This window comes from Platalea leucorodia (assembly GCF_965183815.1).
Source record: "Platalea leucorodia genome assembly, chromosome: 15".
Classification (NCBI taxonomy): Eukaryota; Metazoa; Chordata; class Aves; order Pelecaniformes; family Threskiornithidae; genus Platalea; species Platalea leucorodia.
In genome coordinates this window covers 7360728-7388174 of record NC_138837.1, presented here as the reverse complement: position 1 = coordinate 7388174, position 27447 = coordinate 7360728, and the positions used below count along the sequence as shown (strand labels likewise).

General features: G+C 64.4%; 5 protein-coding genes across 14 annotated transcripts in view; all 5 read left to right on the top strand.

Moving 5' to 3' along the window:
* Nucleotides 1-5282, top strand: part of EEIG1 (estrogen-induced osteoclastogenesis regulator 1) — a 38760-nt gene extending 33478 nt beyond the window's left edge. For all 3 annotated transcript variants that reach the window (XM_082327585.1, XM_082327587.1, XM_082327586.1), the window contains one exon: nt 19-5282. In XM_082327585.1, coding sequence (XP_082183711.1) covers nt 19-64 — 46 coding nt within the window. In that variant the 3' untranslated portion in view covers nt 65-5282. The remainder of the gene's footprint in view (nt 1-18) is intronic.
* A 1184-nt stretch (nt 5283-6466) lies between these two features.
* Nucleotides 6467-9105, top strand: DPM2 (dolichyl-phosphate mannosyltransferase subunit 2, regulatory). The gene is made up of 4 exons (XM_082327332.1): nt 6467-6498; nt 6982-7071; nt 8249-8351; nt 8652-9105. Exons 1-4 carry the CDS (start codon nt 6496-6498, stop codon nt 8708-8710), a joined length of 255 nt encoding a protein of 84 aa, XP_082183458.1. The 5' UTR covers nt 6467-6495; the 3' UTR covers nt 8711-9105.
* A 44-nt stretch (nt 9106-9149) lies between these two features.
* On the top strand, nt 9150-13580 carry ST6GALNAC4 (ST6 N-acetylgalactosaminide alpha-2,6-sialyltransferase 4). 5 transcript variants are annotated; one of them, XM_082327326.1, is made up of 7 exons: nt 9508-9586; nt 10468-10685; nt 11227-11303; nt 11663-11833; nt 11992-12404; nt 12537-12644; nt 12725-13580. In XM_082327326.1, exons 3-7 carry the CDS (start codon nt 11292-11294, stop codon nt 12912-12914), a joined length of 894 nt encoding a protein of 297 aa, XP_082183452.1. In that variant the 5' UTR covers nt 9508-9586; nt 10468-10685; nt 11227-11291; the 3' UTR covers nt 12915-13580. The 5 variants fall into 5 exon arrangements, with proteins under 5 accessions (XP_082183456.1, XP_082183454.1, XP_082183452.1 ...); XM_082327329.1 differs by having other exon boundaries at nt 9521-9586; nt 10545-10685; XM_082327328.1 differs by lacking the exon at nt 10468-10685 and having other exon boundaries at nt 9502-9586.
* Nucleotides 13581-14655: 1075 nt separating this feature from the next.
* On the top strand, nt 14656-18976 carry ST6GALNAC6 (ST6 N-acetylgalactosaminide alpha-2,6-sialyltransferase 6). Of its 2 annotated transcripts, none has more exons than XM_082327296.1 (7): nt 14656-14790; nt 15282-15419; nt 16379-16443; nt 16567-16746; nt 16950-17347; nt 17532-17639; nt 17719-18976. In XM_082327296.1, exons 3-7 carry the CDS (start codon nt 16429-16431, stop codon nt 17906-17908), a joined length of 891 nt encoding a protein of 296 aa, XP_082183422.1. In that variant the 5' UTR covers nt 14656-14790; nt 15282-15419; nt 16379-16428; the 3' UTR covers nt 17909-18976. The 2 variants fall into 2 exon arrangements, with proteins under 2 accessions (XP_082183422.1, XP_082183423.1); XM_082327297.1 differs by having other exon boundaries at nt 14665-14822.
* Nucleotides 18977-19674: 698 nt separating this feature from the next.
* AK1 (adenylate kinase 1) lies at nt 19675-25350 on the top strand. Of its 3 annotated transcripts, none has more exons than XM_082327509.1 (7): nt 19675-19716; nt 21750-21792; nt 22923-22958; nt 23675-23838; nt 24050-24166; nt 24611-24802; nt 25126-25350. In XM_082327509.1, the coding sequence occupies exons 2-7, from the start codon at nt 21783-21785 to the stop codon at nt 25189-25191; spliced, it is 585 nt and encodes a 194-aa protein (XP_082183635.1). In that variant the 5' UTR covers nt 19675-19716; nt 21750-21782; the 3' UTR covers nt 25192-25350. The 3 variants fall into 3 exon arrangements, with proteins under 3 accessions (XP_082183635.1, XP_082183633.1, XP_082183634.1); XM_082327507.1 differs by lacking the exon at nt 19675-19716 and adding an exon at nt 21473-21514; XM_082327508.1 differs by lacking the exons at nt 19675-19716; nt 21750-21792 and adding an exon at nt 22614-22741.
* Nucleotides 25351-27447: the final 2097 nt, after the last annotated feature.

Here is a 27447-nt window from a genome sequence, read left to right as displayed (position 1 = left end):
TCCACTCTGCCTCCGCAGGGTCTCATCTGGAGTTTACGAGCCAGTGGTGATTGAAACCCACTAAATGTGAAGAACAGGGTAGAGCTGCTGGAAACAGGCCCCCTACCCAGTCCGCTGCCACATGGATGCCAACCTTTACCTCTCTTCATGCAGCATTCCAGAAGGGATTTCTCCACACCCCTCCCCGTATGTTTGCACTGCAGAACTACACCGAGACCACTCCAGATCATGCACTTTCCCTGCGTTGGCATTACCCTTCTCCACTTCCCGGTTCTTCCAGTGCCTGCCTTCCCCCTGTTTCTGATCAGACGCAAGGTGTCTGTTGGGCTTATCCTTAGTCCTGGAGGATGTTGCTCATCTGCATCCCTCACTCCACCCATTCACTTGCAACAGGGGACTTCTCAGCTTCTTTCTCCCCAAAACATTGGGTTATACCACTGTGAACTCTTCAAACCACTGGGGGAGGTGGAAACCATTCTAACCAAACTGAGAGCTGCTTGTTGGTGACGTGGTGAAATGGCCACTTGCAGGATGCTTTATTCCATTGACTCTGCAAGGGAACATCGCCTTCCAAGGCAGCGGTTTTACTGAACAAGGTATTTTACGGTGTGCACTTCACCTTCCCACCCTCAAATCCCCAAACATCCTCTTCTCATAGGAAATATCTCCCAAAAGTGCATTTCAGAAAACTACCGCAATCCAGATGGGAGTTGATAAATGGTTAAATGCTAGTGCTTGTTATACCACTAACTGCATTATGCCCTTCCACTGCTGGGCATGGAAGGGCAGTGTTCATCTATTAGCATTAGCAGGAGCACTTTAGAGGTTCCACATTTTACCCAGAGGAGGCTTCTACTTGCTGTCCCAGGAGCGTAATCCCTGTTTGCTGGACTGATTCAGCAAATAGTCCCTGTTGGAGCTCAGAATACAAAGCCTTTTTTTGGTTTTTTGGGGTTTTTTTTTGGCTCAGGAAGGGAACTGCCCTTCTTGGACTGTGAAAAGAATCTGGCTATCTGATAGTCCTCCCCTGGGCCAGAGCAGGATGCAGTTGACTGCAGTGGTCTCTCCGTTGTGGTGGTGATTAACAATTGCCTCTCTTGGCCTGGGCCAGTAAGGGAATTGGTGTTGGTTGGCCTTTCTTGCCCTGGCAGCAGGGATCTATGCCTGAGCTGGTTCCTTGGCTGAGGAGAAGCCACTGTCTCTGTCTTCAAGGGTAGAATGGGTGTTTGCTGCTGCGTTAGCCACAGCAGCCGTTCTTACCTGCTCCGTGGCGAGTGAACTCTTCTGACAAGGCTTCAAACTGTTTTCTGGTTGATCTTTCAATTGCTCTTCTTTGGGTTTGGTTTCTGCAGTTGTTTGACACTTTAGCTGCCTCTTTTCCTTGCAGTGTGTGGCAGAGATGTCGGTCCCTTTCAGCTCCCACTTACAGATTCTCCTGGCAGCTGAATTGCAAACGAGGATCTATGCAGACTCCAGCCGTGGGCCGTCAGCAGGCTGTGCTTGCAGCCCTTCCTGTACAGAGACTCTCAGCCGATAAGCTATTTCTGTGTAGTGCCCTTTCCTCTTTTGCCGGTGTACTGTAGTAGCACTCAACGGCCGTGCACTCGGAGCAATGGCACGCTCCCGGGCATGGCTGGGAACGTGTCCTTCTCCAACACACGTGTGCGTGCACACTCGCACAGGCACATACTTGTCCCATTCAGCAAGGAAAGACTTGTTACTGATCACGTTGTTGTTCAAATTCTTAGTTATTGTAAAGCCTTTTTTTAAAGGAGGGAAAAAAAAAAAAAAGGATTAATTGTGGTCTCTGTGACCAGAATGCATGCAGATGAGCTACTGGAAAAGGGAATTTGGCAGAATGAGAAACAAGGAATGAAAGGGCCTTGATTTTTTTTTTCTTTTTTTTTTCCTTTTTCCCTGCTAGCAAAGGATGGCTGCATGGGGAAGGTGCTAGGCAGTGTGGCAAAGCTATACAGCTGCTTACTCTGTTTTGACGGTTTCTCTCTTCAAGTCAAGAGGTTTCTCTCTGTATTTGGACAGACCACATATAGGATATGGATCTTCTTCACCCTTTCCCTTCAAAGGGAATTAAATTTGGATTAGGGTCAGAAGGGGTACAGACAACACCCTGGTTTGGTTTAATGTAGGGAAAAAGTATTGGATCTTTTGAGTCTGTCTAGAACAAAAACTCTTTCACACTTGCTGGTGTTTTTTAATGGTGATCTCTTCTTCATTCAGTCTGGGTAGGTTTGGCACTCGCTAGCAGGCTGGTGAGCATCCTGCCCTGTTCCTGGGATGATGCATGTCTGCAGGAAGGGGAGAACTGCTTGCTTTTCTCTCTCCCTGGGGCTCTGCCAGAAAGCCAGGCCTGGCCTGGCCCTCTGCTCAGGTCAGGGTGAGGGCAGAAGCAGGCTCAGGCAGCAGTGGGTGTTCCTGCCCTGTCCGCGGGTGGCCATGCAGAGCCGAGGGTCGGGCTGCTCCCCAGCACCTGCCGCTCCCCCGCGGCCAGCGAAGCCCCTCGGGAAATGGGGTCCAACCAGGACTTGAAAGGAGCAAACATAAGCCAGGAAAGAGGCCAAAACCTAGCTCGCTTCTGCTGCTTTGCTTCTGTTCCCATGAAAAACAATGGCAGTCACTGTCAGAGCAGTTGGGAGCCCAGGGCTTGCTTCTGCTCCCGTTGGCAAGAGTCGGCTGCTCCGAGGCGCTGGCAGCTCGGCATGTCACGAAATCCCCAGTGGGACAGAGGGAGGAATCTCTTCCCAGCGAAGCAAGAGGAGAAGCAGTTGAGCTTTTCAGAAAGCTGGCCTCATCTTCCCAGGCTGGCAGAGGCGTAACCTGCTCCATCGCGTAGCTGTGGCCAACCTGGGCATGTCTCTGGCTTCTCTTCCAGCAGCTTGGCACATCACTGCTTGCAGTTTTGATAACTGTGTCTCATAGGGTATCTTTTCCTTGTCTCCACATTATTATTGACCCCACAGATCCTGGTCTTTATGTAGCTTTTTAGCTCTCCTACCCCTTGTTTTGAATAAGAAAGCAGCCCTAGTCATTCAGCTGGGTGCAGCACAGCCAGGGCTGGAGCACCCAGAGCGGGCCCGGAGGGAGGAAGGAGCAGTCTGTTCCTATTTCCAGATCCCACGCGGAGCTCCCGCTGCGTGTCCATCACGAGCGATGCCCAGCGGTCCCTGGCCGGTGGTGGGCGTACGAGGCGGTGGTGATGGAAGCAGGGTTGCTTGTCCCGCAGACTCGCCGCCGTCTCTCGGGAAGCTGCGTCTCGCGAGCACTTTTTTCCTTATGGCATCGCTGCCGTCTGTTCCTTGTCGGACTTTGAACATTTAAGAAGTGAATCAGTTTCCAGACCCAAACCGCTGGCTAGTTTCCTTTGGGTTTTTTTTTGTCGTGAAGTTTATTGAAATTTTTTTTTTTTTTTATAAACCCAGCAGGCTGGTGTTTTTTTGACTGCATTATTGTTTCATTGATATTTTATTCCTGGGGGGCTGAAGGGGGGGATCCTCTTCCCCACATTGTTCCCCTTCTCAGGGGATTCAGAGGTGGCTTAAACAAGTACAAGGACCTTATTGGCAAGACTCTGCATCCCCTGGGTGTCTGATGCTGGCCAGCGGGGCTGCTCACGCCTGGCTGGCCCTGCAGAGCAGAGCTGGCTCTCTGCTCCAGTCTCGGGGCCAGGCGAAACGTGTGGGCTCCGCTCTCCCAGTTTCCTGACCATTAGTTGGTGGAAGCCTGTTGCAAAGAGTTGGGAAGTTCAGTGTAACTTTTTTACTAACTTTTTTTTTTTTTTAAAACCAGTATAAGCTGAGTGAATGTCCAAAAGACTAGGCTTAGTTGTGACTTGGTGAAGGAGATGAGTTTCAATTGGAAATTGTGATTGGAAAAAGGGGGAGAAGGATGTTGCTCCTCCATCTTCTTCTTTTGTATGGTCGGCACTTTACACGGGGGCCTTCGTGCTGTCCTGACCCTCGGTGCGACGGGCAGCAGGCGTGTGATCTCTCCCCCCCATTGCCACATCGCTTTGCCCCCTGCAGAAAGTTAATAAGCCCTTTTAAATGTGTGCTTCAGTTTTTAGAGGGTTCCGAACCAGGCCGAGACCTGAAGAATACTTATTTCATTCTCATCTTAATAGGAGGGGTTGACGTTTTATTTATTTTTGTCGTTGCTGTTTTCTTTTTAAACTGGTGGCTGTGCAGCTGGACTCTGCACACGCTGTTGTGAACCTCTGGGAAAACCTCACTCCAGGTACGCTAGAGCACCTAGGTTAAACACCCCTCCTGGAGAGGGGCCCCCCGCTCCCCTCCTCGCTGCCTTACCCGGGAGCTGCGAATTCACCCTCCGCCCCTCCTGCCCCGTCCCCTGCCACCCCGCCTAGCCTCTAGCTGAACCAGTTCTTGCTCTGGTGACTGAGCCCTGTGGACCAGGCCGGTCCCCGGGGACAAGCTCCTACAAACACTGCCTGGTCGCAGGTGTTTGTCCTTGAAAAGCCACTTCCTCGCTCGGGGTGGGGGGGTGATGAGCGCAAAATTCCCCCCTCCTGCTTCCCTCCCGAGAGCTGCGTCGTCCGTCAGCCCACCCGCACCACCCGAGCCCGACGCCCTCCTCAGCTCCGCGTCGCCCCTGTCCGGAGGGAGCGGATGCGGAAACCTGGGAAATCAAAAAGGAATTTGGATGAAGCTGTGAGCGAGAGGTGTGGCTGAGCCTCAAACTTGCCTCAAACACAAGGAATAACGGTAGAGCCCGTATTTTTGTGGGGGGAGGGCGGGGAAGGGGAGATCATGTTTTATTTTCTTGAAAGTTAATTGAGCTTGGTGATCTTCAGATGAGGCGCGCACTTGATTTATATCAAATTCTATAGAGAGATTGCTGATATTTTTGGAAAGGGAATGGGTCTATGCAAACTTCCAAAATTGCTTGAAAGATAGTTTAACATTTTTTTACTTTGAAATCTAAAGATAAATCTAACTTTTTTCTTAAAGCAGAAGTGCGTTTAGAAAGAGAAGCTACTTCCACTGCTCTATTTTGATGATGATTCTTGGAAAGTTTGGGCTGGAGGGAATGACTATTTTTCACCATTTTTATCTTGCTCCTCTAGTTTTTTGTTTCTTTTTCTAACGGAATGCTGTGCCGTCTTTGATTCAACAGATCGTGTTTGTATTTTCTGTATCTGGTTCCTAACGTAGAAAAATAACAAATATATGAGGAAATCAATATAATGTCAAATGTTGTTATGGTTTGGGGGGAAAAAAATAAAGGTTTTTGGTACTTCACACTGATCCTTCTTGCTTTGTTTCTTGTTTTATATGTATTTAAATATCTGCTAAGGAAGCAGAAGGGTGAGACAGAGCCTGCTAGCATGCAGGGCCCTGGAATAGGATTTAGCTTTGCCCTCTGGGTGGGATTCTCTTGGTGGCTGGGAGCGGAGATCCCTGCCAGCCCTTCCCTGCAGACGGGAGAAGGGCTGGAGGGGGGGAGCTGGCAGCACAGCACAAGTCCAGTGGATGCAACAGCCCACAATCCTGGCGGAAGGCAAACTGGTGCCAGTGGGCCAGCCACGGCTCGCGTCCTGGCCCAGGCTGGCCTGGGGGGCTCCAGGGAACGCCTGCGGGCCGTCACGGCTTGTACCGGGGCCGCCCCTCCTCTTCCACCCCAGGCTGGCAATCCCATTAACAGAGGCTGGAGCTAAATTCGGTGTTTGGGTGCTCGCTGCTGATGCGTGCAAAGGCTGGAGGGGACCAGGGCCCCTGGGAGGAAGCGGCTTTGCCTTCCCCACCCTCCCAAAGCCTCGGCCTCGCACGCTGCTCAGCTACGCCTCAGGGGAAGGCAGGGCCTTCCCCTTCCCCTCAGCTGCCTCCCCTTCCTCAGACGATCCCGCTCCCTTCTGTCCCTCGGCGGCTGGGTCTGGCTTTTCCCTGTCCTCCAGCCGCAGCGTGTGGAGAAAGGGCCGGGGCGCCGGACGCGAGGGCGGCGGTGGCGCAGTGGGGTTTGAGCTGTCGGTTTCAAGCCGAGTCGCTTCCATCAGAAGGCGCAGACACGGGGTGGCGGCTGACAGCAGAGCGCCCTGCTGCTGAGGAGCCTCACCCGGGCCTCGGGAGCTTCGCGCCTGCCCTGCCCCTCCGCCATCGTTTGACACGGCTGTAGGAAAGGATCGTGGTGCTATGGGTGAGACCCCGAGGGCGGGGGCTCCGCTCCGTGCCAGGGCCCGGCAGGGGAGGGTCCCCGCCCCGGGCAGCCCCCGCAGCAGCGCCAAGGCACGGCGGGTTTCTGGGGGCCCCGTGTGCGCCACCACCCGCCCCGGGACTACATCTCCCGTCGTGCCCCGGGAGAGCCGCGCCCACGCTTCCCACAATGCCGCGGGCCCCAGGCCGCCCCCGCTGATTGGTCGTTTCCAGCTGGGAGGAGGGCGGGGCTGGCGCTAGGCGCGCTGATTGGTGGCCGCTCCCGGAAGGGCGGTGGCGGCGGGGAGGGAGGCCGGGGCTGCCGGTCGCCATGGTGAGTGGGGTCGGTGCGCCCCCGCCCCGGGAGGCCCCGAAGGGCTGGCGGGCACGGCCCGGCCCCGCTCGGCCCGTTACCGGGGGGGGCCGGGCGGGCTCGGACCAAACGCGGCCGGGAGCCAGCGCGGGGCCCCCTGGCTGCCCGCCCCCGGGGGGAGGCTGAGCCCCGGCCGCCTCTTGGGGCCTTTCTGGGGCAGCGCCGGTGCCGGCGGGGGTCGGTCCCTGGGAGGACCGGGCCAGAGCTGCGGGGCTGTGAACTGGCCCGGGCGGGAGCGCTCCCGGCAGCGGGGCCCGCCGCTCTCCCCGCTGCCCTCGGGGCGGGTGTTTCTGCGGCAGGGGGTCTCCCCCTCCCGCCCCGCCTCAGACCTGCAGCGGTGCGGTCACAGAACCCGGGGCCGAGCAAACAGCAGGCGCCCGTTAACCGTTCCCGCGCGGCCGCCGCGGCGCGAGGACGCCGCGCTGACTCTCCCTCCCGTTGCAGGCCACAGCGACAGACCAGGTGGTTGGATTCGGCTTGGTCGCCTTCAGCCTCGTTCTCTTTGTCTACTACACCCTCTGGATCATCGTACTGGTACGGGTCTCCTCTGGCTGTTACAGTCCCAGTTGCTTCCCACGCAGGTGTTAGCCCAGGCTTCGTGTAGGTGCTGATGTCCCCGTGTGCCTGAAGGACTCTGCCTCACCAGCTTCTTGGTTACAAATTTCAGGGCAGAGCTTCCTCTGTTTGCTGGCACAGCCCTTGCCCCTTCTGGGCATGCCTGCCCTTGCCTGGGCAAGACCAAGCTTCGATCGTGCCGCCTGCCCTGCTGCTCTCGGACAGGCTGATCCGGCCGGCGTAAGACCTGAGGCTCACTCTCGCTGCCAGCAGGAGCTGAAGCCTGGCTCCTCTGAACGTGATGTCACTGGTGCTCGCATTTGCACTCCTCCAGATTCCTGGTTGTGGTGGGAGATCACAGAGGGAAACGTAAAAAGAGGCTATTCTTACCAAATCTGGAGCCTGGTAGGGAGGAGAAGAGTTCAGGGAATGCAGAGCTCTGGAAAAGTGATTGTGAGCCTGGTAGTTTGCCCACTTCTAGGGACATACCGGCTGGGGTCATTACTGGTTTTCTTCCTCAAAAGAAACATCCCCTCCTGAGCTTTCCAGGTATGGGAGGCCTGGTTCAGCCTCGGGCTGATGTCCGAACTCCTGGCAGCTTCCCCTCTAACCTCGGAGAGGTTTGAATTCCCCTCTTGCGTCTGCGTACTCTGCTCCCCGATACTTCCATGGTGGGTAGGCCCAGGAGCGCATGGATGCGCTCGCTGCTGTGTAGGAATCCTTACACTGCTCTCTAGTGTCCAGAGCCTTCCACTGGCCTCTGCAGAGGGATCCTCGCGGGATCGCCCTGAAGCAGATCCGGTATCGGCCGCTCCCTTCTGCAGGGCAGAGAGGCCGGGGATTTGCTGTGTTCAGCACCAAGCGGGCAGGCAGCCGTGCCCACCCTGAGTCCCCGGGGCTGTGGGACCCCTGTGCCGGCCTCGTGTAGCCACCCCTCGCTGCCTGCTGAACGCCGAAGCCTTCGCTGCCCACCCGCTGTCGTGTCCCTGCAGCTGCGGGCTGAGCCACGTGCCGGTCTGGGCACCTTATTTTTTTTTTTAGCTATCTCCTCACGCCTGATATTTCAGTCCTGCTTTCGAAACCACAAGGCTGCAGGTGTCGGGGACTTGCCCGGGTGTTGTGCCCACCTTCTGACGCCCCTCTCTGTCTCCTGCAGCCCTTCATCGACAGCGACCATGGAATCCACCGGTACTTCTTGCCTAGGGAGTACGCCGTTATCATCCCCGTGGTGGCCGGGCTGCTGCTGCTGCTATTTATAGGCGAGTGTTATTTCTGTTGTTCTAATTAGAAGCTTCTAAATTAGGAAGAGAGAAGAGGGTTGCTGGGGGGTTAGCTAACGTGCGAGACTTGCAACATGCTCTCTGTGGTTCCTGCTGCAGCTCTGCCTGGCGCATGCTCTCGGGGCCTGTGTTTGTGTGTAATTTTGGCTGTTTGAGCCTCCGGACAGCGGAATTATTTCTCACTCGCTCTGCTGTGGTTCAGTTTCTCACTACAATGTGTTTTAAAAGTGCCCATAATTGAAAGTTTTCTGGCTGAATCTGTTCTCTCTCTCGTGGTAGGCATTTTCATAATGGTCGTGATGTGGAAGAGCAGGAAACCTGCCAAGAAATCGGACTGAAGGCCCAGCTGAGAGAGATGAGGAGAAGGCGCCCACCCTGCGGCGGCGTAGGCAGGCAAAGACTTTGCCTGCAGCACCAGGCAGCGCCTCCTCCAGAGCGCCCAGCCGGCTGCGCTCTCCCCTGTTCCGTCCCGCAGAGACCAAGCCTTCTGTAGTTTACAACTTAATGACCAAAGGGAAGCAAAACTGACCTCCGGGGCTCATTGAGAGAGGGACCAGGGCCCCGGCCGCGAGGGACCCGTCCCAGCTCTGCTTCGGCCCGTGCAGGCTGGAGGAGCTGTAACCGCCAGAGCGCGAGTCGAGCCCTGAGCCCTGCCCGCTGCTCGGCCTCTGGGTGATCCTTCCCCTCTGCTAAACAAAGTCGTTTGTTCCTTCTGGGTTTTTTTAAATGTTTACATATGGTTTGTGGCGCTTTTTTTTAATTGGATTCAAGATTGAGAGGAAAGAAATGAGACTGAGCTTGGAAGAGGCAGGCTTGCGTTCTCCATTTGCCTGCGGGAATCGTGGTGCTGGTGGGCTCTCACCTTCCGGAAGAGGGACCCCCGCGAGGCCGGGCGTGCAGAGGAGGCAGGGGTAGTGCCACCGCTGCCCTCTGCGGCCCCTTCTGCCGGCGTCCAGCTGAGGGGACGGCGAGGAGACGCCCGGGGTCACAAGGACGCGTTTGGCTCCGCTGCTGACGCGTGCGGCTCCCACCGCTGCCGTCGGCCGCTGGCTGGGTTCCTGCGCCTGGACAAGACTGCGCTGCGAGCGGGCAGGCGTGGCGGCACCCTGTCCGTCCCCCGGGGGGTTTCCTCTCCTGGCAGCGGCTGCTGCCCCGCGGTGCGGTGCCCCGGCGGCTCCCCTGGACCGCAGCGAGCGGCACCACCCTCAATAAAGGTTTGCAAGGTCTCGGTCCCTGTCCTCCGCCCGTGCCCAGGGGGTGCCGCAGGCCCGCCGGGATGGTTTCTGCTGCCTGGCCCTGGCGGTGCCCGATGCTGTGCTGGGGAAGGTCCTGCCCTGGGCTCTCGGGGGGCTGTGTCCTGCTGTTGGGGACAGGCAGGGAAGTGCCAGAGGGCCTTGTGCTGGCTCTGCCGTGCCGGGGGCTGCTTCACCCGCCCTGGGGTGGCTCCAGCAAAAGGAGGGCAGATTTGGGGCGCTCTGATCCCTCGCATGTACTGTGAACTTCCCCTACCAGACAGCAGCGTGCCCCATCGTCTCCCGTCCTGCCAGGGGTGATGCTGGTGGCTCGGGGGCACCCTGGGTGCCGCGGGTCTTGGCCTGAACGTGGCTGTGGTTTAACCCGCTGCGTGGCCGGAGCCGGTGGCTGGTCCAGAGGCGAGGCTCCGGCTGGAGCTTTGTTTCCAGCTCTTGGGGAGGCTGCCTGGCCCTGCCGGGCTGCCCACCCACCCACCCCGCTTGCCTGTGGCTGTGCCCTCCCTGAGGCCGGGTCCTCCATCTCCCCATTTTCCCTTGCCTCTGTCTTGCTGCTGCCGCTTCTCCTGCTGAGGAATCCCTCGCTCCCCGGCCCCTGGGTCAGGAATCCCTCGCTCTGCAGCCCCTCGCCGGCTGGACGTGGCTCACCCACCCGTGAAGGCGGGTTTGAGCTGGGGCAGGGCAAGGCAAAAGGGGGACGAATTCAGTCGTGTCTCCGAGCAGCTCCAGCGTCCCCTGGGCATGGGAGGCCGGCAGGATCCCTGTCACCTCCTTCCTCCCGGTCAAAGTCTGTGGGGGACAGAGTTGGGACCAGTTTCAAGGTTACTTCTCCTATTTGTCAACAGTGGGAGAAAACAAAGTCCCGTACCCCTCCCTGGGCAGGCACCTCGCTCTGGGGACGTTTCTCACGGGTGCTCTGCAGCTTGGCCCTGGCGTGAGGGGCTGCGGGCGACCAGTGGCCCCCCGGGGCCACCGGACGGGGACCGGGGTACCAAGAGGCCCTGCCTGCCGCGCTCCTGAGCCATTTTGGATCATTTTGGTCTCCGGGCTGCTGCCGTCACGCGTGAGCTCACCGGAGTCGGGCCTGGCTGGAGGCGGCGGTGCAGGGAGGGGGGAAAGGGGCTTTGGGACCCGGGGGGTGGCTGCGGGGGCCCCCGGGCTGGAGGGCAGAGCGGGAGGGGTGGAGAGGAACCGGGGCCGGGGCCCCGGGAGCGGGCGGGCGGTGCGCGGCTGCGGGCGCGCCCCCGGAGGAGCCGGGGCCGGGCGGAGCGGGCGGGCGGGGGCGGTCCCGGGCCCGGCAGTGCCCGCTCGGCTCCGCTCCGCCCCGCCGCGGCCCCGCCAGCCCCAGCCCGGTGCCGCCCGGCCGGGATGCGGGCCCCGGCGGCGGGGACTCCCGGCGCGGTGAGTGGGGCCGGGACCGGGCACCGGGGACGCCGCTCCGCGGGGGGCTGCACCCACGGCGGGGCCGGGGCATGGGGGGTCCCGGGCTCGGGGAGGGCCCGGCACAAGGCATGGGGGGGGGGGGGGCATTGGGGTACCGGGGACGGGGGGGTCCCCGGCACCCCCCTCGCCCGGTGCCGCCGCTGAGCCCGCTCTGCCTGCAGGGTGCGAGCCCCCACCCTCCAGGTGACCCCCGGACCCTGCCGGGCGACCCGCCGGCCCCCCGAGGATGAAGATTCTGGTGAGTGCCCGCCGGGACGGAGGGTGCGGGGTCCCGGCGGGGCGAGGGGCCTGGGGGACCCCCCCCAGCATCGGGGGGCCGCTCGCCCCAAAAGCGGTGCTGGGGCAGGGCACGGCCCGGCAGCTGCCGGTCCCCGCAGGCAGCAGGGGACCCCGGCCCCGGCAGCGTGGCCGCCCGGCGCCTGGGCCAGCGCTGCCTGCAGGAAGCGAGCGAGGCCCCGGCACCCGGCGCTCCCCGCTGCGGCTCCGCGCCCCGGCCAGGGCGCCCCGACACCCTCCTCCGTGGGGCCGCTGCCGCACGGCGCCGTGGGGCCGGTGCACGTGGCCGGGCCTGGAGAAACCTCCCCGCTCCGCTTCCAGGTCCGGCTCTTCCTGACGCTGGTGTGCGTGGCGGTGGTCACCGTGCTGTACGTCCTGCTCTGCTCCCACGCCTGCCTGCGGCCCTGCTGCCGGGCCCCGGGGGAGCGGGGCCGCCCCACGGCACCCACCATCCTCAGCTTACAGGGGTACAGCCGCGTCCCCGACGGGAAGGTGCGTGGGGATGGGGCAGCGCTGGGGCTGGTGGGGCAGCTCAGCCCGCCCGTGCCTCAGTTTCCCCTTCCTTAGGGAAGGGCGGATGGGGCTGCGGTGTGTCCGGCCGCTGCGGGAGGGAAGGGGGAGGCGATGGCTGACGGTGCGTCTCCCCACAGCCACTGGAGCGAGCGCTGTGCCGCCACTGCGCCATTGTCTCCAGCTCGGGGCAGATGCTGGGCTCGCGCCTGGGACGGGCCATCGACGGGCAGGAGTGCGTCCTGCGCATGAACCATGCCCCCACCGCCGGCTACGAGGAGGACGTGGGAGCGCGGAGCACCGTCCGGGTGGTGTCGCACACCAGCGTCCCGCTGCTGCTCAGGAACCAGCCCTACTTCTTCCAGCAGTCCCAGGAGACCCTCTACATCATCTGGGGGCCAGCGAAGAAGATGAACCGGCAGAAGGTGGGCTCGACTTACCAGGCGCTGCTGAAGGTGATGGAGACGTACCCCCGCCTGCAGATCTACACCCTGACCGAGGAGAAGATGGCGTATTGCGACGACGTCTTCCAGAACGAGACGGGCAAGAACAGGTACCGTCGGCTCCCGAGGAGCCCCCGTCGGGTCCCCCTGCCGTAGCACCCATGCCCCTGTCAGGCACCCATAGCCCAGCTGGGACGGCAGCACTGTGCCACCCGCTCCAGCGCAGCCGCGGTGCTTTGCAGGATGAAGTCCGGCTCCTTCCTGAGCACAGGCTGGTTCACGATGATCCTGGCCATGGAGCTGTGCGAGCAGATCTGCGTCTTCGGCATGGTCAGCGACAGCTACTGCAGGTGCGCAGGGGGCGGCGGGGTGGGCGCGGGGTGGTCCGGTGTCCCCCATGTCCCACGCCCACACCGTCCCCTCCCGCCAGGGAGAAGAACCACTCGAGCGTGCCCTACCACTACTTCGAGAAGGGCCGGCTGGACGAGTGCAAGATGTACCTGGTGCACGAGCAAGCCCGCCGCGCCGGGCACCGCTTCATCACCGAGAAAGCTATCTTCTCCCGCTGGGCCAAGAGGAGGAACATCGTCTTCACCCACCCGTCCTGGGCAGGCGGGTAGGGCGCCAGCCGTGGGGTGAGGCAGCGGGGACCCCGGCGGCGGGGCGGCTCTCATCCTGCAACGACGTGTCTCGGCTCTGCCGGTGCCATGGTTGAAAGCCTTTTGCCAAGCCCCAGAGCAGGGAGTCTCTGTCTCGGCAGCGGCAGGGCCGGTTCCCCCAGCCGGTGGGTGGGCTGGGACCCCCATGTTGGTGCACAGGGGGCATGAGCTGGACCCACGGAGCCCCATCAGCTCTGAACGTCTGCCCGGATGGACCCAGGACGACCACGAAGGTTTTCCACCCGCTCTACTGGGATGAGTATTTAATGTGGGATTAAACATTCACACTGCTGGGCTCCAGCGCGACGCAGGGCGGGAGAGCTCAGCCCTACCAGGGACACGGGCTGGTGCCTCTCCCAGGGACGAAGCTCTACCGCGGTCCCTGCCCCACGCGTGCCCTGAGACCCGGCACCAGGTGTGGGGTGCAGGGAGCCGGGTCCGGGCTCCCCAACCCTGCTGCTTTCTGCTGCTCTGTGCCTGGGCAGGTCCCTGCACAGGGCCCCTGCGTCCCCCCGGCTGGGAAGCCCAGGGGCCACACGTGCCCCGGGGGCTCTGAGTTGCCTTGTCACAAGTGCCCTTGGATTCAGACCAAAGCAAACGTGGCCATTAAAAGCATTTTTAACTCGGTGGCGCCTCGTGCTGTGCCCCTTGCAGCTGTGGGACGTGGGGATTTGGGATGGCAGCTGGTGTCCCCGCTCTCCTGCCAGGCTATAAATAAGACGGGGAGGTGACAAGGGGTAGAGCTGCGCCTGAAGACGGAGGAGGGTGCTGAAAGCTGGCGGTCAAGATTATTTTGGAACCATCAGCTGCTTCACCATGGGACGGGCGCTGGCCCTGGCGTGGATTTCGTGCTGGGTCCAGGGTGATCCTTGGCCCCACAGGGCTCAGCGCTGCCAGGCTGCAGGCGGCTGCCAGCTCCTGCATCCCCAGAGAGACGGGGCACGGCACAGGCACGCGCGCGGCCCTGCACCCGGCTGCACGGAGCTGCCGCAGCGGCTCTGTGAACCCAGAACAGATGCGACGTGTTTGGGTGGGCCCGCAGCGTCTGGGGGGCCAGGGCCGGGCAGGAGGGGCAGACGGATCCGTGCTCACTCCCATTTCAGCTCAGGCCAAGTGCTGGGGTCAAGCGAGGAGCGAGGCGGCCGGGACCTGGGGATGCTGCCAGGACAGCGTCCTGCGGGCAAGCGCCAGCAGAGGAGCCCGTGGAGCTGTTGGTTGGGTGCTCCGGCTGCCACGGCCCCACGCAGGGAGGGCATCGCTAGCACAGAAGAGCCAAAATCCCTCTGGACAGGCCTCGGCTGCCGCAGCGGGGACGCAGGTCCCGGTCAGCGGCTCAGTCCCCTCCTCGGCCCACGGAATCCCCCGGAGCGGGGCCCCGGGCTGCCCGGCCGCCGCGGGGGAGGCAGCGGCGGCGGCGGCATCCCAGCGATGCGGCCCCGCGCCCGGCAGCGGGTCAGGCACCACGTGCTGCCCCTGGCACTCGCGGGCAGCGCTGCCGGCTCCCCCCCCCGCGCGCTGCCCGCACCGCTGCCCGCACCGCTGCCCTCGGAGCTGGGGCGGGCCCGGCCACAGCGGGGGGGGACAGCCCCGGCCTGCCCCGTCTGTCCCGGCGTGGGGAGGGCGGCGCTAGGACCCCGGCGGCGCTCCCCAGCCCGGGCGGGCGGCGCTAGGACCCCGCGGCGTTCCCCGGCCCCGGGCGGCGCGCGGCTGCCGGGGCTCCGTGGGCGCGCGGCGGCGGCCCCGGGCCGGGCAGCAGCGGCAGCGGCAGCGGCAGCAGCGGTGGTATCAGCAGCAGCGGTATCAGCAGCAGCATCGCGACGCACTGCGGAGCGGAGCGGTCGGTGGACCCGGGCCAGGGCCCGTTAGCCGGTGCGGGGGACGGAACAGCGCCGGGGCCGGCCGGGGGAGCGGCCCCCGCCCCGCGGCTCCGGTGCGGGGTGGACAGGGGACGCGCACCGGGCTGGTGCGCGGGGAAGGGGTCGGCTCCTCCCCGCCTGGACGCGGCCGGGCTCCGGCCTGCCCGGCTCCTGCAAAGCGGGGCTGCCGGGGAGGGCTGGCGCCTCCAGGGGTGCGGGGGGGGAGGGAGGCTGCACCCCGGGATGGGTGAGGGCTGCACCCCGGGAACAGGGGGGGTTGCATGCCGGGGTGGGGGAGGATTTGCACGTAGGAGCGGAGGAAGGTTTGCACCCGGGGCGGGGGGCGGGAGAGGGTTTGCACTTCCCGGGATGCAGGGGGGTTTGCATCCGGGGCCGGGGGAACACCGGCACAAGGGGGTGCAGGGAGGGGGGAGCCGGGGAGAGCGGCTCCGGATCAGCCCTTCCCCGGCAGAGCCGCGATGTGAGCCCCGGGCCGCCGCCATGGCGCTGCTCGCCGGAGGGGCCTGGCAGCCCCCGCAGCCCGCGGGGCGCCGGCGCTGGAGGAGGAGGAGGTGACGCCCCCCCGCCGCCGATGAGAGCCCCTGCCCAGGTGAGGCCCGCGGGGTCCCGGCCGCGGGGTCCCCCATGGCCTGAGCGCTACGGAGGGGGTGCAGCGGGGTGCAGCGGCAGGAGCGAGGGTCCCGGCTCTGCTCCCCAGCCTGGGCACGGCGAGGGCCCAGCGTGCCCGGGCTCCCCGGGTGGGTCGGCACCTTCCCAGCCCTCGACGCCGGCCCTGAGAGCCCTTCGGGGCCCCCCAGGGGTTGAACCCAGGCTGCTGCCTAATTTTCCATCCCTGCTCCCCCCCAGGGCAATTAGTAAAGAGGCTTCAGGGTTGTTTTTTTTAATTTCCAATTGCTCTGAGTATTCCAGGACCGGCCGTGACTCACTAATGAGGACTTTAAAAAATAAATTGGGTCAGTCCATTGCTGCGAGCGGGGGTTAGAGCAGGTCCCCCCGGGGGCGAGCACCCCGGGTGCACCCCGCGCGCCTCGGGCCCCGGGGCCGGGGAGGTCCCTGCCAGCGCCGGCTGGATCTGAGCCCACGCGTGAGCTGAGTTGCACAGGTCTCAGTTCCTCTCCCCCCAGTTGGAGCCGGTTGTTTTAATGGGATTTCACCGCGCGAGCAGCAGGTTTACCCTCCCTGACCCTGCGGGTTTGAGCAGCTTTGGCCCCGCCGGCCGGGGATAATCCCTCCCGGGAGCGCAGCCCGCCGCGGGGATCTCCCCGGCACGAGCCGCGGTTGGGTTTGGCTCCTTGGCGCTGCAGAGCGCGCCCAGCCTCTGCCCACGGCGCTTCCCTTCCCCGCACCGGTGCTGAGGGTTTGTCCTCCCCTTGAAAGGGGAACCCGGGGGTCCGGCTGGGCGCCCGCCCCACAGGGCTCTGCTCCGGCACAGCCAGGCCAGGCTGCCCAGCAGCTCATCCCGCATCCCCGCCGGCCCGGCAGTCTGGGGACGGGAGCCCAAGCGCGGTGGCGAGGGGCCAGCACGGGGGGTGACTGCGTGCCTTGCAGGTGCTCGCGGGACGCCAGCGATCACTGTACACTGAGGCCGGCACAAAGACATGAGTGGCAGCACGGTGAGTGCCGGGGCGTCACCCTGGGGACACCGGGCATCCCGCTGGGGATGCCGCCGGGAGCGGGGCCGGATGCTGACGCCCGTGGGGTGGGGGCAGCGGCTGACGCTCTCCCCCCGCCCGCAGAGCCAGCGCGCCGCCGCCCTGGGGGTCCTCTTTGCCCTGATCATGTTGCTGATCATCTACAGCTCCGGCAGCGGGAGCGAGGTCTTCCCCTACAGCCGCCTGCGGGGCAGAGCCCGCCGGCCCCCCGACCTCAAGAAGTGGGGGGTGAAAAGCGGGTACCTGCCCGTCTGCGGGAACAAGGTACGAGCTGGGTGGTGGGGTCTGGCGTTAGCGGTGGGCGCAGGATCCAGCCCTCCGCCGGTGTCCAGCCAAATCATCCCGTCCGGTGGGACAGTGGCTCTGCAGGGGACGGCGGTGCCTTGTCCCCTGTTCCAGCTCCGTCCCTCCATGCTGGGTCACAGTGACACCAAAAGTCACCTGCTCACGGCACTTGTGGTCCCCAGACCCTGACTGCCCGCTGCCACCAGTGTGTCATCGTCACCAGCTCCAGCCACCTCCTGGGCACCCACCTGGGCACGGCCATCGACGGGGCCGAGTGCACCATCCGCATGAACGACGCTCCCACCACGGGCTACGAGGTTGACGTGGGCAACAAGACCAGCTTCCGCGTGGTGGCCCACTCCAGCCTCTACCGCGTCCTCAAGCGGCCCCAGGAGTTCGTTAACAAGACCCCGGAGACCATCTTCATCTTCTGGGGGCCACCCGCCAAGATGCAGAAGAGCCTCCTGAAAATCATCCAACGCGTCAGCGCCTCCTTCCCCAACATGACGGCCTACGTCGTCTCCCCCGGCCGCATGAAGCAGTTTGATGACCTGTTTCGGGGGGAGACAGGGAAGGACAGGTACCTCGGAGCCGCCTCCTGCACCGTGTCCCCCCCTTTTTCCGGGTCCCTGGGGCAGAGCTTGGGGCTGCTCCATGGGCTGCACTGGGCTGGAGGTCCCTGGGGCAGGTTGGGGACCCTGGAGGGGGTCCATCATCCATGTCACCTTGTCCCTGTCCTCTCCCACCCCATTTCTCCTCCCCAGGGAGAAGTCGCGCTCGTGGCTCAGCACCGGCTGGTTCACCATGGTGATCGCGGTGGAGCTGTGCGACGCCGTCCACGTCTACGGCATGGTGCCACCCAACTACTGCGGGTAAGGAGACCCCCAAGCCCCCACCCCAGACCCCCCAGCCCCACTGTGGGGCTCACCCCACGCTCCCCGCGTCCCGCAGCCGCCGGCCCCCGCCGCGCCGCCTGCCCTACCACTACTACGAGCCAAAGGGCCCCGACGAGTGCACGACCTACATCCACAACGAGCGGAGCCGCAAGGGCAACCACCATCGCTTCATCACCGAGAAGCGGGTCTTCGCCAGCTGGGCCGGCCTCTACAACATCACCTTCTCCCACCCCACCTGGCCCTAGGGGCTGCCCCCCGCAGCTGGGCAGACCCCCCCGAACTGGGATGGATGGGGGTTCCCCTGCATCCCCTGGGGAGCAGTGGGAGCCAGGCATCGGGGTGCCACCGGGTACCTCCCACGGGACCGCCACCGTTGTGCAGGGTGGCTCCTCGCACTTGGGATGTGTTGGGTTTTGAGGTGTTTTGGGGGCGGGGGCAGGTGGTGAGTGCAGGGTTCGGGGTCCCCCCTCCATGGGTGGGAGGTGTGGGGGTGAGATCCTGCCCGATCCTGATCCAGGCACATTGCAGCCCCTGCGAGCACACGAAGGGGTGCCGGGTCCCCTGGCCTCGGTTTGCGGTTGCATCACTTTTGGGGTGCGCAGAGACTGTTTCCCCCAACCCCCTGGGTGGGGGGACCCCCCTCTTGGGGCTCAGCCCCCCTCTGCCATCCCCAGCACCCCAATCCCGGTCCACAGGCATCCTTCCCTCAGCAGAACCCCACAGGTTTCAGTGGGACCCCGTGGGGGTGACACTGCCACCCTTGGTGCCCCAGCACCCCAAAACCACCCAGCCCCTCCCAGCACCGCCGTGCCCCACACCCACACTGCCAAAACCTTTTCTAAGCGAGCAATGGGTTTTTCAGGGGGCTTTTGGATTTTTCCTCCCTGCTTCTGGTCCCAGGGTTTGTATTTGGGTTCCCGGACCGGAGCGAGCGGGGGCCGCTCGTTAGCGGTAACGAAGGGGCCGGCAGCAGCTTGTGGCTGGGTCCTCATCATTTATTAATTGCTTATAAACTATTTAGAAGTGGGCACGTAGCGGGGGGGCGGCAGTGCCCCTCAGCAGCCTGCGGTGAGGGGAGGATTTTGTTACTAATTTCTCAGCAGCGGAGAAGCGGGTTTGGGGAAAATAGCTAAATACGGCGGGTTTGGGTGCTGAGCCCTGCCAGGGCTCCGTGCCTCAGTTTCCCGCTGGCTGTGGCCCGTCCCCGTTGCGGCTGGGGCTTTGGGGGACTTTGTGCCAGGGGAAGCCGCGGGGTTCCCGTGTTTTGTAATGGTTTGTACAGGAATAAATATTGCTGCAGTCTGTTGCCTTGGGCCCTGGCTCCAGGCTGAGATTTTGGGACTGGGCCGTGGGTGCCAGCGGTGCCGTTGTGGGGGGTCTCGGGGCCCCCCAGCCCGCAGCGGTGCTGGCCCTGGGCGCTAAGGGGGGTGTGGGAAGGGGACCGGTGTGTCCAGGCGGGACCGTGTCCGGCAGCCGGCTGAGCCCGGCTGCGAGCCATCCCCGCGGTGCCTGGCCTGGGGGGCGGCTGAGACCTCCCCAACTTGTGTCACCCCCGGGGTCGAGGGGCCTTGGGGTGCAGCCCCGGAGGAGGAAAGGCAGGTACGGTCACTGCACCCCCAGGGTTTGCCCCCCCAGGGTGGCAGTGCCCGGGGGGTGCTGCGGGTGGCTGGGGACAGGGATGGGGAGGAGGCACGGGGAGCCCCGGGGACCCCAAACCCAGCAGGGTGGAGGCTCCCCCCGCAGGTGGGGAAACTGAGGCACGGGGGGGGGGGGGGGGGGGCAGCACCCCTCGGCCGTGCAGGGGTTAACCCCATCCCTTTCCCCGGCCCCCCCCCCCCCGCCGGGCCGGCACCGGGGGGACCGATGCTCCGGGGGGCGGTGCCCCCCTGCCCGTCCCCCGCCCGTCCCCTGCCCGTCCCCTGCCAGCTGGGCGGCAGCGGCCCCGCTCCCGGCATGCACCGCGGCGCCAGCAATCTATATATAGCGGTAAAAATAGCCGGGCAGGACAGCAGGCAGCTGCCCGCGCTGCCCGGCCCCGGCCCCGCGCCCAGAGGTCGGTGTGTGCGTGTGTCCCCGGGGGTCCCGGTGCCGCAGCCCCGCCCGGTCCCGGCCTGGGGGGGTCCCTGCGGCACCGGCGTCTGGGGGGCGCCGGGGAGGGGGGCTGTGCTGCGGGGGGGCGTTGCAGGGGATGCTGAGGGGCTTGCATGGGGTGCTGGGGGCATTGGTGCTGAGGCACTTGCGTGGGGGCTGCAACCGTTGCAGGGGATGCTGGGGGGCTTGCAGGGGTGCTGGAGCCATTGCAGTGGTGCTGGGGGGCTTGCAGGGGATACGGGGGCTTGCAGGGCATACTGGGGGGTTTGCACGGGGTGCTGGAGCCATTGCATAGGGTGCTGGGGGGGTTCCGGCGTGCTGGAGCCATTGCATGGATGCTGGGGGCCTTACAGGGCATGCTGGGGGCTTGCATGGGGTGCTGGGGGGCTTCCGGGGTGCTGGAGTCATTGCATGGGTGCTGGGGGGCTTGCAGGGCATACTGGGGGGCTTGCATGGGGTGCTGAGGGGCTTCCAGGGGTGCTGGAGCCATTGCATGGGTGCTGGGGGGCTTGCAGGGCATACTGGGGGGCTTGCATGGGGTGCTGAGGGGCTTCCAGGGGTGCTGGAGCCATTGCATGGGTGCTGGGGGGCTTGCATGGGGTGCTGGTAGGCTTGCAGGGGTGCTGGAGCCATGGCATGGGTGCTGGGGGGCTTGCAGGGGATCTGGGGGGCTTGCATGGGGTGCTGAGGGGCTTGCAGGGGTGCTGGAGCCATGGCATGGGTGCTGGGGGCTTTGCTGGGGGCTCACAGGGGGTGCTGGAGGGATTGCAGGGGTGCTGGAGCAGCCCAGTCCTGGGCCTGGGGTGCCGGGGGGGAGCTGGATGCTGATGGGATGGGGGGGAGCTGGGTGTGGGGGAGGGGTGGGCTGGAGCTGGCGGTGGGGTGAGATTGGTGGGAGCACCCCGGGGTGCGTCCCACGACAGCTTTTGTTGGGGACTCCTGGGCCACGCTGCACCCCCCCACCCACCCCCTCCCCAGCCCCGGCCCCCTGGGCTCCCCGGTCAGCACCCCCTCCCCATCTCCTCGGGACCAGGCACCTCCACACCACCCTCACCCTGCACCCACGGGCCCAGCGCTGCACTGGATCAGGCCCCAAGCCCACACTGAGGGCCAGGGCTGCCCCCAGCCCCCCATGGCCCCACCGAGGCTGGTGCCAGTGGTCCTGGGGCTTGGCATCCCCCACAATTGGGGACCCTGGGGGTCCTGCACCCTCCCAACCCCACCCAGACCCCACAGGGGCCATCCCAGGGCTTCAGCCCTGCAGCGCAGGTGGGACGTGACCCGGTGCCGGTTTCAGCCCAGCCATACTTAGCCTCTGCCCTTTCCCGGCTGTAACACAACCTCGTCAGCGGCCACCGGCTCGTTTGCCCACGGGATGCCCCATCCCAGCACCCCGTCCAGCCGGTTTGGGGTGACGCGCTGCGGCCAAGCGGGTCAGGTGCTGCGGGGCTGGGTGTGGGCAGGCGGGGTGGCCAAACCACCCCCCGCGGTGACGGGGGTGCAATGGGGTGCTGTAAGCCCCCCGCTTAGGGCACCCCTCAAAAAATCAGCCCATGGGGACCTGGGGGGACGCTGCCTCCATCACTCGGTGTCCTGGTGACACCGGTCAACCCAAGCTGGTTTCTGGCTGCTAGGCAGCACCCTAGGCGTGCGGGGATGTGGTCAGGGCAGGGGAGGAAGCCGGTAACGTCACCGTGTGTCACCCGGCATGGGGAAGCCCTCACCGCAGCCGGATGCGGCGGGTGGCTGCCGGGAGCGAGGTAGGTGATGGCTGTGGGAGCAGAGGTCCTGAGCTCCCTATTTTAGGGCCAAGCTGGGGATCGGGTCTTCCACCCCACCATCGGCAGGGCAGAAGACCTGATCCTCAGCCTGGCCACAGAGCTGGGTGCCAGCATGGCAGGGAAGGGAAACCCCTGGTCTCCTCAGACCCTGGCCTTGGGGACCCGTGTGTCCCCTATGTGCTGAGTTGTTCATCCTGCTCTTCTTCCCTTGCAGCCTGAAGTGCTCCTGTGCCCGGACCACGGCAGCATGTCGACAGGTGAGTGCTCTGCCCCCCTTGCATCCCTACCCGCTGCATCCATCTGCTTTGCATCCGTCCTCTCTGTCCCCCCTTGCATCCATCCCTTTGTCCCCCTCGGTCCCCCTTGTATCCATCCCCCTTGCATCCGTCCCCTTGGTCCCCCCTTGTATCCATACCCTCTGCATCCTCCCGTCCCCCTTGTATCCATCCCCCTGCATCTGTCCCCTCTGTCCCCCTTGCATCCATCCCCTTGGTCCCCTTTGCATCCATCCCATTTGCCCCTTCCATCCCTCCCCTCCGTCCCCCTTCCATCCCTCCCCTCCATCCCCCTTCCATCCCTCCCCTCCGTCCCCCCCATTCATCCCTCCCCTCTGTCCGTCCGCCACGTCCCTCCAGCCCGCCATGTGCCCCATGTCCCATCAGTCCCCACCAGCCACTTGGCTCCGTCCCCAGCCCTGGGGATCGCCGGGTGCCGGAGGAGTTGAAATTTCAGCCGGCTGTAATCAGGAGATGGGAGAGCAGCCCCAGAGCAGCTCGGCTTTATTTTTAGTTCTGCCTCCCCCCATGACATCGCACCCCGGCATCGCCCCGCACCGTGGCTGGGCCGGATCCTGCAGGTGGCACGGGACCCTGCGCCTGGGTGCTCGGCAGGGGACAGGGCGGTTAGTGCCACCTGCACGTCTGCCACCAGGCCCAGGGACCGATGCTGGGGTTCAGGGGCTGTCGGGGGTCGCACCAGGCACTTAAGGTGGCCATGCCAAGCTGAGCCTGCCACAGCCCCCATTAGCCCCCCAGGGCGACGAGCCGGCCTCGGGGATGGATGTGGCTGGTCCCTGCCCGCGGTGGAGCCGTGGACAGTGACCGTCTCCAGGACGCCACGCGGCAGTGGGATTCCAGCCCTGCGGCCAAGGCGCCATGGGGTCTTTGCGCTCAGCCGTGTCCAGCCCAGCCATCCCAACGTGCCCAGGTGACGAGGACGAGGGGCACACGTGGCTGCTTCCCACTTTGCCTTTATCCCCTGGGGGCCTGGTGTGGGTCCCCTCCATCCCCGGGGACACCTGCCCTGGATCCTGCCCCCCTGGGGAGACCTCGGTCCCCAACATGCTTTCTGGCTTTTGATTATTATCTTTTTCCTTTCTCTCCTCCAGAAAAACTGAAGCATCACAAAATCATCTTTGTGGTGGGTAAGTCAGTGCCTGGGTCCTCCTGCTGGTGGGGTCAAGGCCACAGCGCAGCCCTGTCCCCCCGCGCCGCCAGGGTTGGGGGCTGCAGGGAGCAGCCAGTGCCCAGGGCTGGAGGCTGAGGCTGTGGGACCTCGGCTGTCCCCGGGCACTGTGGGGTGGCCATGGCTTCAGTCCAGCTCCCCGAGGCCATGGTGGGGTGTGCTGGGACCGGGAGGGCACCTCTGACCGGGCATGGGGTGGCAGCATCTGGGGTGATGTGACAGTAAACACCTGGGGGGTGATGTCCTGGGTGCCATCAGTCAGTGATGTCCTTGATGCCGATGAGGTGGTGATGTCCTGGGTGCCAACGGGCAGTGATGTCCTTGGTGCTGATGGGGAGGTGACATCCTGGGTGCTGATGGGGTCATGACACCCTGGGTGCCACTGAGACAGTGATATTCAGGTGCTGATGGGGTGGTGGTGGTGTCCTGGGTGCCATGAGAGTGGTGGTGCCCACGTGCCAATTGCCAGCAGCCCACGCCACCCCCAAGGACCTGGCATCCCCCAGCCCACCCCAGGAGCAGCTCTTCCCATCCTTCAGGCGCTGGGCTTGGGGACGCCATCCCCCATCTCACCGGGCTCTGGGGTCTCCTGTGGGTCTGTGCTGCTGCTTCCATGTACCCCTCCAGCTCCTTACCCCTGGCTTGGGGCATGTGTGGGCCTCGTGTGACTTGCAGGTGGCCCCGGCTCGGGGAAAGGGACCCAGTGTGAGAAGATCGTGCAGAAGTATGGCTACACCCACCTCTCCACGGGGGACCTGCTGCGGGCGGAGGTCAGCTCGGGCTCAGAGCGCGGCAAGAAGCTGCAGGCCATCATGGAGAAGGGCGAGCTGGTGCCCCTGGTGAGTCCGTGCAGGCCACCGGCTGTGGCACAGTGGGGCATGGAGGCAGGGGTGGCTGTGGGGACACCAGATACCACGGTGACGGTCAGCACGTGGCCTGGGAACACCTCCATCCCTGCCACCTCGGGGGGTTGCAGCAGGGATTGGGGGTGCTGGGAGGGGGCCATGTTGTCCCATGTCAGCCCTGGCAGCTCTGTCCCTCCCTCCCCAGGACACGGTGCTGGACATGCTGCGGGACGCCATGGTGGCCAAAGCGGACGTGTCCAAGGGCTTCCTCATCGACGGCTACCCCCGCGAGGTGAAGCAGGGAGAGGAGTTTGAGAAGAAGGTGAGGGCTGGTGCCATGCCATGCCATGCCATGCCACCCACCATCCGTGAAGAGGGTCTCCATGGTGCCAGCAGCAGCCCAGCCTCCCCATCCCAGCAAAGATCCCATCCCAATAGGGTCTAAACTGGGCACCGTCCCAGCCAGCAGGTCCCCCTGCCTTGGGACAGCCCGCACCGAGGGCGCGGGGAGGGGGGACATCTCTCCAGGGTGTCCTCAGGCTGACAGAGGATGACCACAGTGCTGGCATGATGGCAGAGAGCTGGGGCTTGGCCAAGGAGTCCCTGCGCCTTCCTCCGCGTGGGTCTGGGGGCCACCGGCCCCATGCGGAGGGAGGCAGAGGATGGCGTGGGGACATCTGTGACCCCCGTGCTCACTGCCACCATCTCCCCAAACCAGACCCATGCTGGCTCAGCGTGGTGACAGCCATGTCCCCCCTGCCTACAGATCGGCCCCCCCACGCTGCTGCTCTACGTGGACGCGGGGAAGGAGACGATGGTGAAACGCCTGCTGAAGCGAGGCGAGACCAGCGGGCGGGTGGACGACAACGAGGAGACCATCAAGAAGCGTTTGGAGACCTACTACAAGGCCACGGAGCCCGTCATCGCCTTCTACAAGAGCAGAGGCATCGTCCGCCAGGTAAGTGAGGACGCGGTCGATGCCAATGCCCTCCAGCCCCATGGCTCGGGGCACCTGTGGTCCCAGGGGAGGGGAAGTGGTGGATGGCGATGATGAGGGAGGGGGGGAAAACTCAGATGTAGCTCGTTTGGGGTGGGCTCGACCCCTCGGAGCCAGCCAGACCCTCCAGTTCCTGACACGGAGACCCCCTCCAAGGATGGCCCCGCATCCCTTTGCCCAAAATTGGCCCTGATTTGTCCGCCCACGGCCAAAATCTATCCCTGGAAGAGCTCCGGCCACGCCGTCCCCTCAGGTGACCCCGCAGCTAACCTCTCTGCACCCAGCTCAACGCCGAGGGCTCCGTGGAGGAGGTTTTCCAGCAGGTCTGCTCCCACCTCGACAGCCTGTAGCCGACCCCCCGGCCCCGCTCCCCCCGCCCCGGCGCGCTCCGGCAGAGACAGCGGAAGCGGCTTTATCCTGTTTTCGTGGACGGAGCCGTGCGGAGGAAATTTCAAGGACATTGTGTTTGGCTCTTTCCCGTCTCTCCCCAGTAAAGTTCACTTTAATGAGCCCAGACTTTATCTTTTTCTTCTGTCGCAGGAAATGAGTTTTTCTTTCCAGAGAATTTTTTTTTCTCCCCCCTTTCCCTCCCCAGCCCCTCTGGAGCTGATTAAGGGCCGGAAACGGGTGTTTATCCCACTGGGGCAGCGGGATGCTGCGCTCCGAGGAAGGGAGGGAGCATCCCAGCCGCTCGCCCCGACTTCCCAATCCACGGCCTGCGGGGAGCCTGCGGCCGCATCCCGCAGCCGGTCCCGCTCGCCCCGATCTTGTCCCGCTTACTGAACCGCCTTGTGCCGTGGGTGTGTGTCCCCATCTGAGCCGTATCCTGCACGTGCATCCCTTGCCCCTGGCTCTCCCGCAGGCTGCCGGGGCGGGGGGCAGCTGGAATCAGACCCCGCCGTGGGCCCAGCCGTGCCAGGATGGGGATTTCCACCACTTTCATGCCTTAGTATTTCCTTGGTTTTTTTGGCTGTCAGGGTTTTTTGGGGTATGTGGTGGCTGCAGTGTGGTGTTTTGGGGTGGCACAGCACCCCAGAGGGGGGTGCTCCCTGCCCCGCTGCGCCTGGGCACCTGCTGCCATCAGTGCCACCTCTCAGCCCGGGACACAGCCCTGTCCCTGGGGGCCAAGGGACGTGCTGGGCCACCCAGCTGAGCCTGGCCACCGGCCTGGGGGCCCTCGTGGATGGGGGTCCTGATGGGCAGTGAGTCGCAGGGCCTCAGCAGACAGGCAGTTGGGGGTGCTGGTGTGGGGGACGGGGATTTGGGGGATCCCCAGCACCCGCAGAGCTGCCCAGGGAGGGGCAGGGCTGCGGCAGGGCTTGGGGCTGGGGTTTACCCAGCCATGCTGAGGGCAGAGCCACGACCCCCACAGGGCCCCCAGCCCCTCACTTTTGGGCTGCTGGGAGCTGGGCACGGAGCCAGGGGGCTGGGGGAGCGGCAGCGCCGGGGGCAGCCGAGGCCACAGGGCCGGAGCAGAGGAAGGAAGCGAACGGGAAAAAACAAAAATCCCCAAGAAGAAAACCCAAACCCGCCAGGCTCCGACGTCAGCCCCATGCCTGGGGGGCAAAGGAGCCACCGGCAGAGCCTGGGGCACTGCGGGGAGGCAGCCAGGCAGGAAAGATGGGGCCAGGCAGGAAAGATGGGGCCATCCGGCTGGGCTGGGGCACTGCCAGCACAGCTGAGCCGGGGCTGGGGCCAGCAGGTGACCGCCTCATGCTGGTGGGGACGAGGGGACAGTAGGGACGGGCAGTTTGGGACACTACAGCCTAAAGCCGTGCAGTGGGGAGTGGGGTGAGCTGTCTCCCTTGTGCCTCCAGCCCTCTTTGAGCGTGTTGTAAGCGTGCCTCAGTTTCCCCAGGTAGTGAGCAGGGTGGTGGGGCTGGGAAGGCAGACACTACGGTGCCCAGTGGGACCGGGCACCCTGCCCTCCTCCCCGGCACAGCCCCTGGGTGCTTGGTGATGGGTTTTTAGATGTTTTTCCTCCAGCTAGAAAGCCCAAGGCCACCCCGTAAGCTGCGGGGGCGGAAAGATGCTGAATGGGGCGCAGGGGGCTGCATGTGCGGCCACCCGGCAGTCACAGCCACCCTCCCGTCTGTCACCCTGCAGCCACCGCCATCCCGGGGCCCAGCGCCGAGGGCCTCTTGCTCGTCGCCCTGCCGTGTCACCGCGGGGAGAGGGGTGCGGGAGGGCAGGCGGCCCCGTGCCTGGTCCTAGTCCCCATCCCCGGGTGAGCACCCGTCCCTGCGGTCCCCAGGAGATGGCAGTGCTCTGTCATGGGAGATGTCTGCTGCTCACCCCAGGGTCAGGGACATCTCCGGGGACATCCTGGCTGGTGGGGACAGGCCTCGCTGCCTTCCCTGGCAGGTCCCCATGCCATCCCCGTTGCTCATGGCCACGGCTCAGGATGGAGACCACCCCCAGCACGGGGCTCCCGGCTCCCAGCCCCACCGTTAGCTGGGTGAGGGCTCTCACCTCGGGCAGCAGCCCCTGGCACGTGCGGGAGGAACGGGACAGGGGTGCAGGAGGGGTGTCCCCAGCCACCCCAGGGCGGGGATGTCCAGGCAGTCCCTGGCTGTGGCCTGGCCAAGGGTACAGGCAAGGCAGGC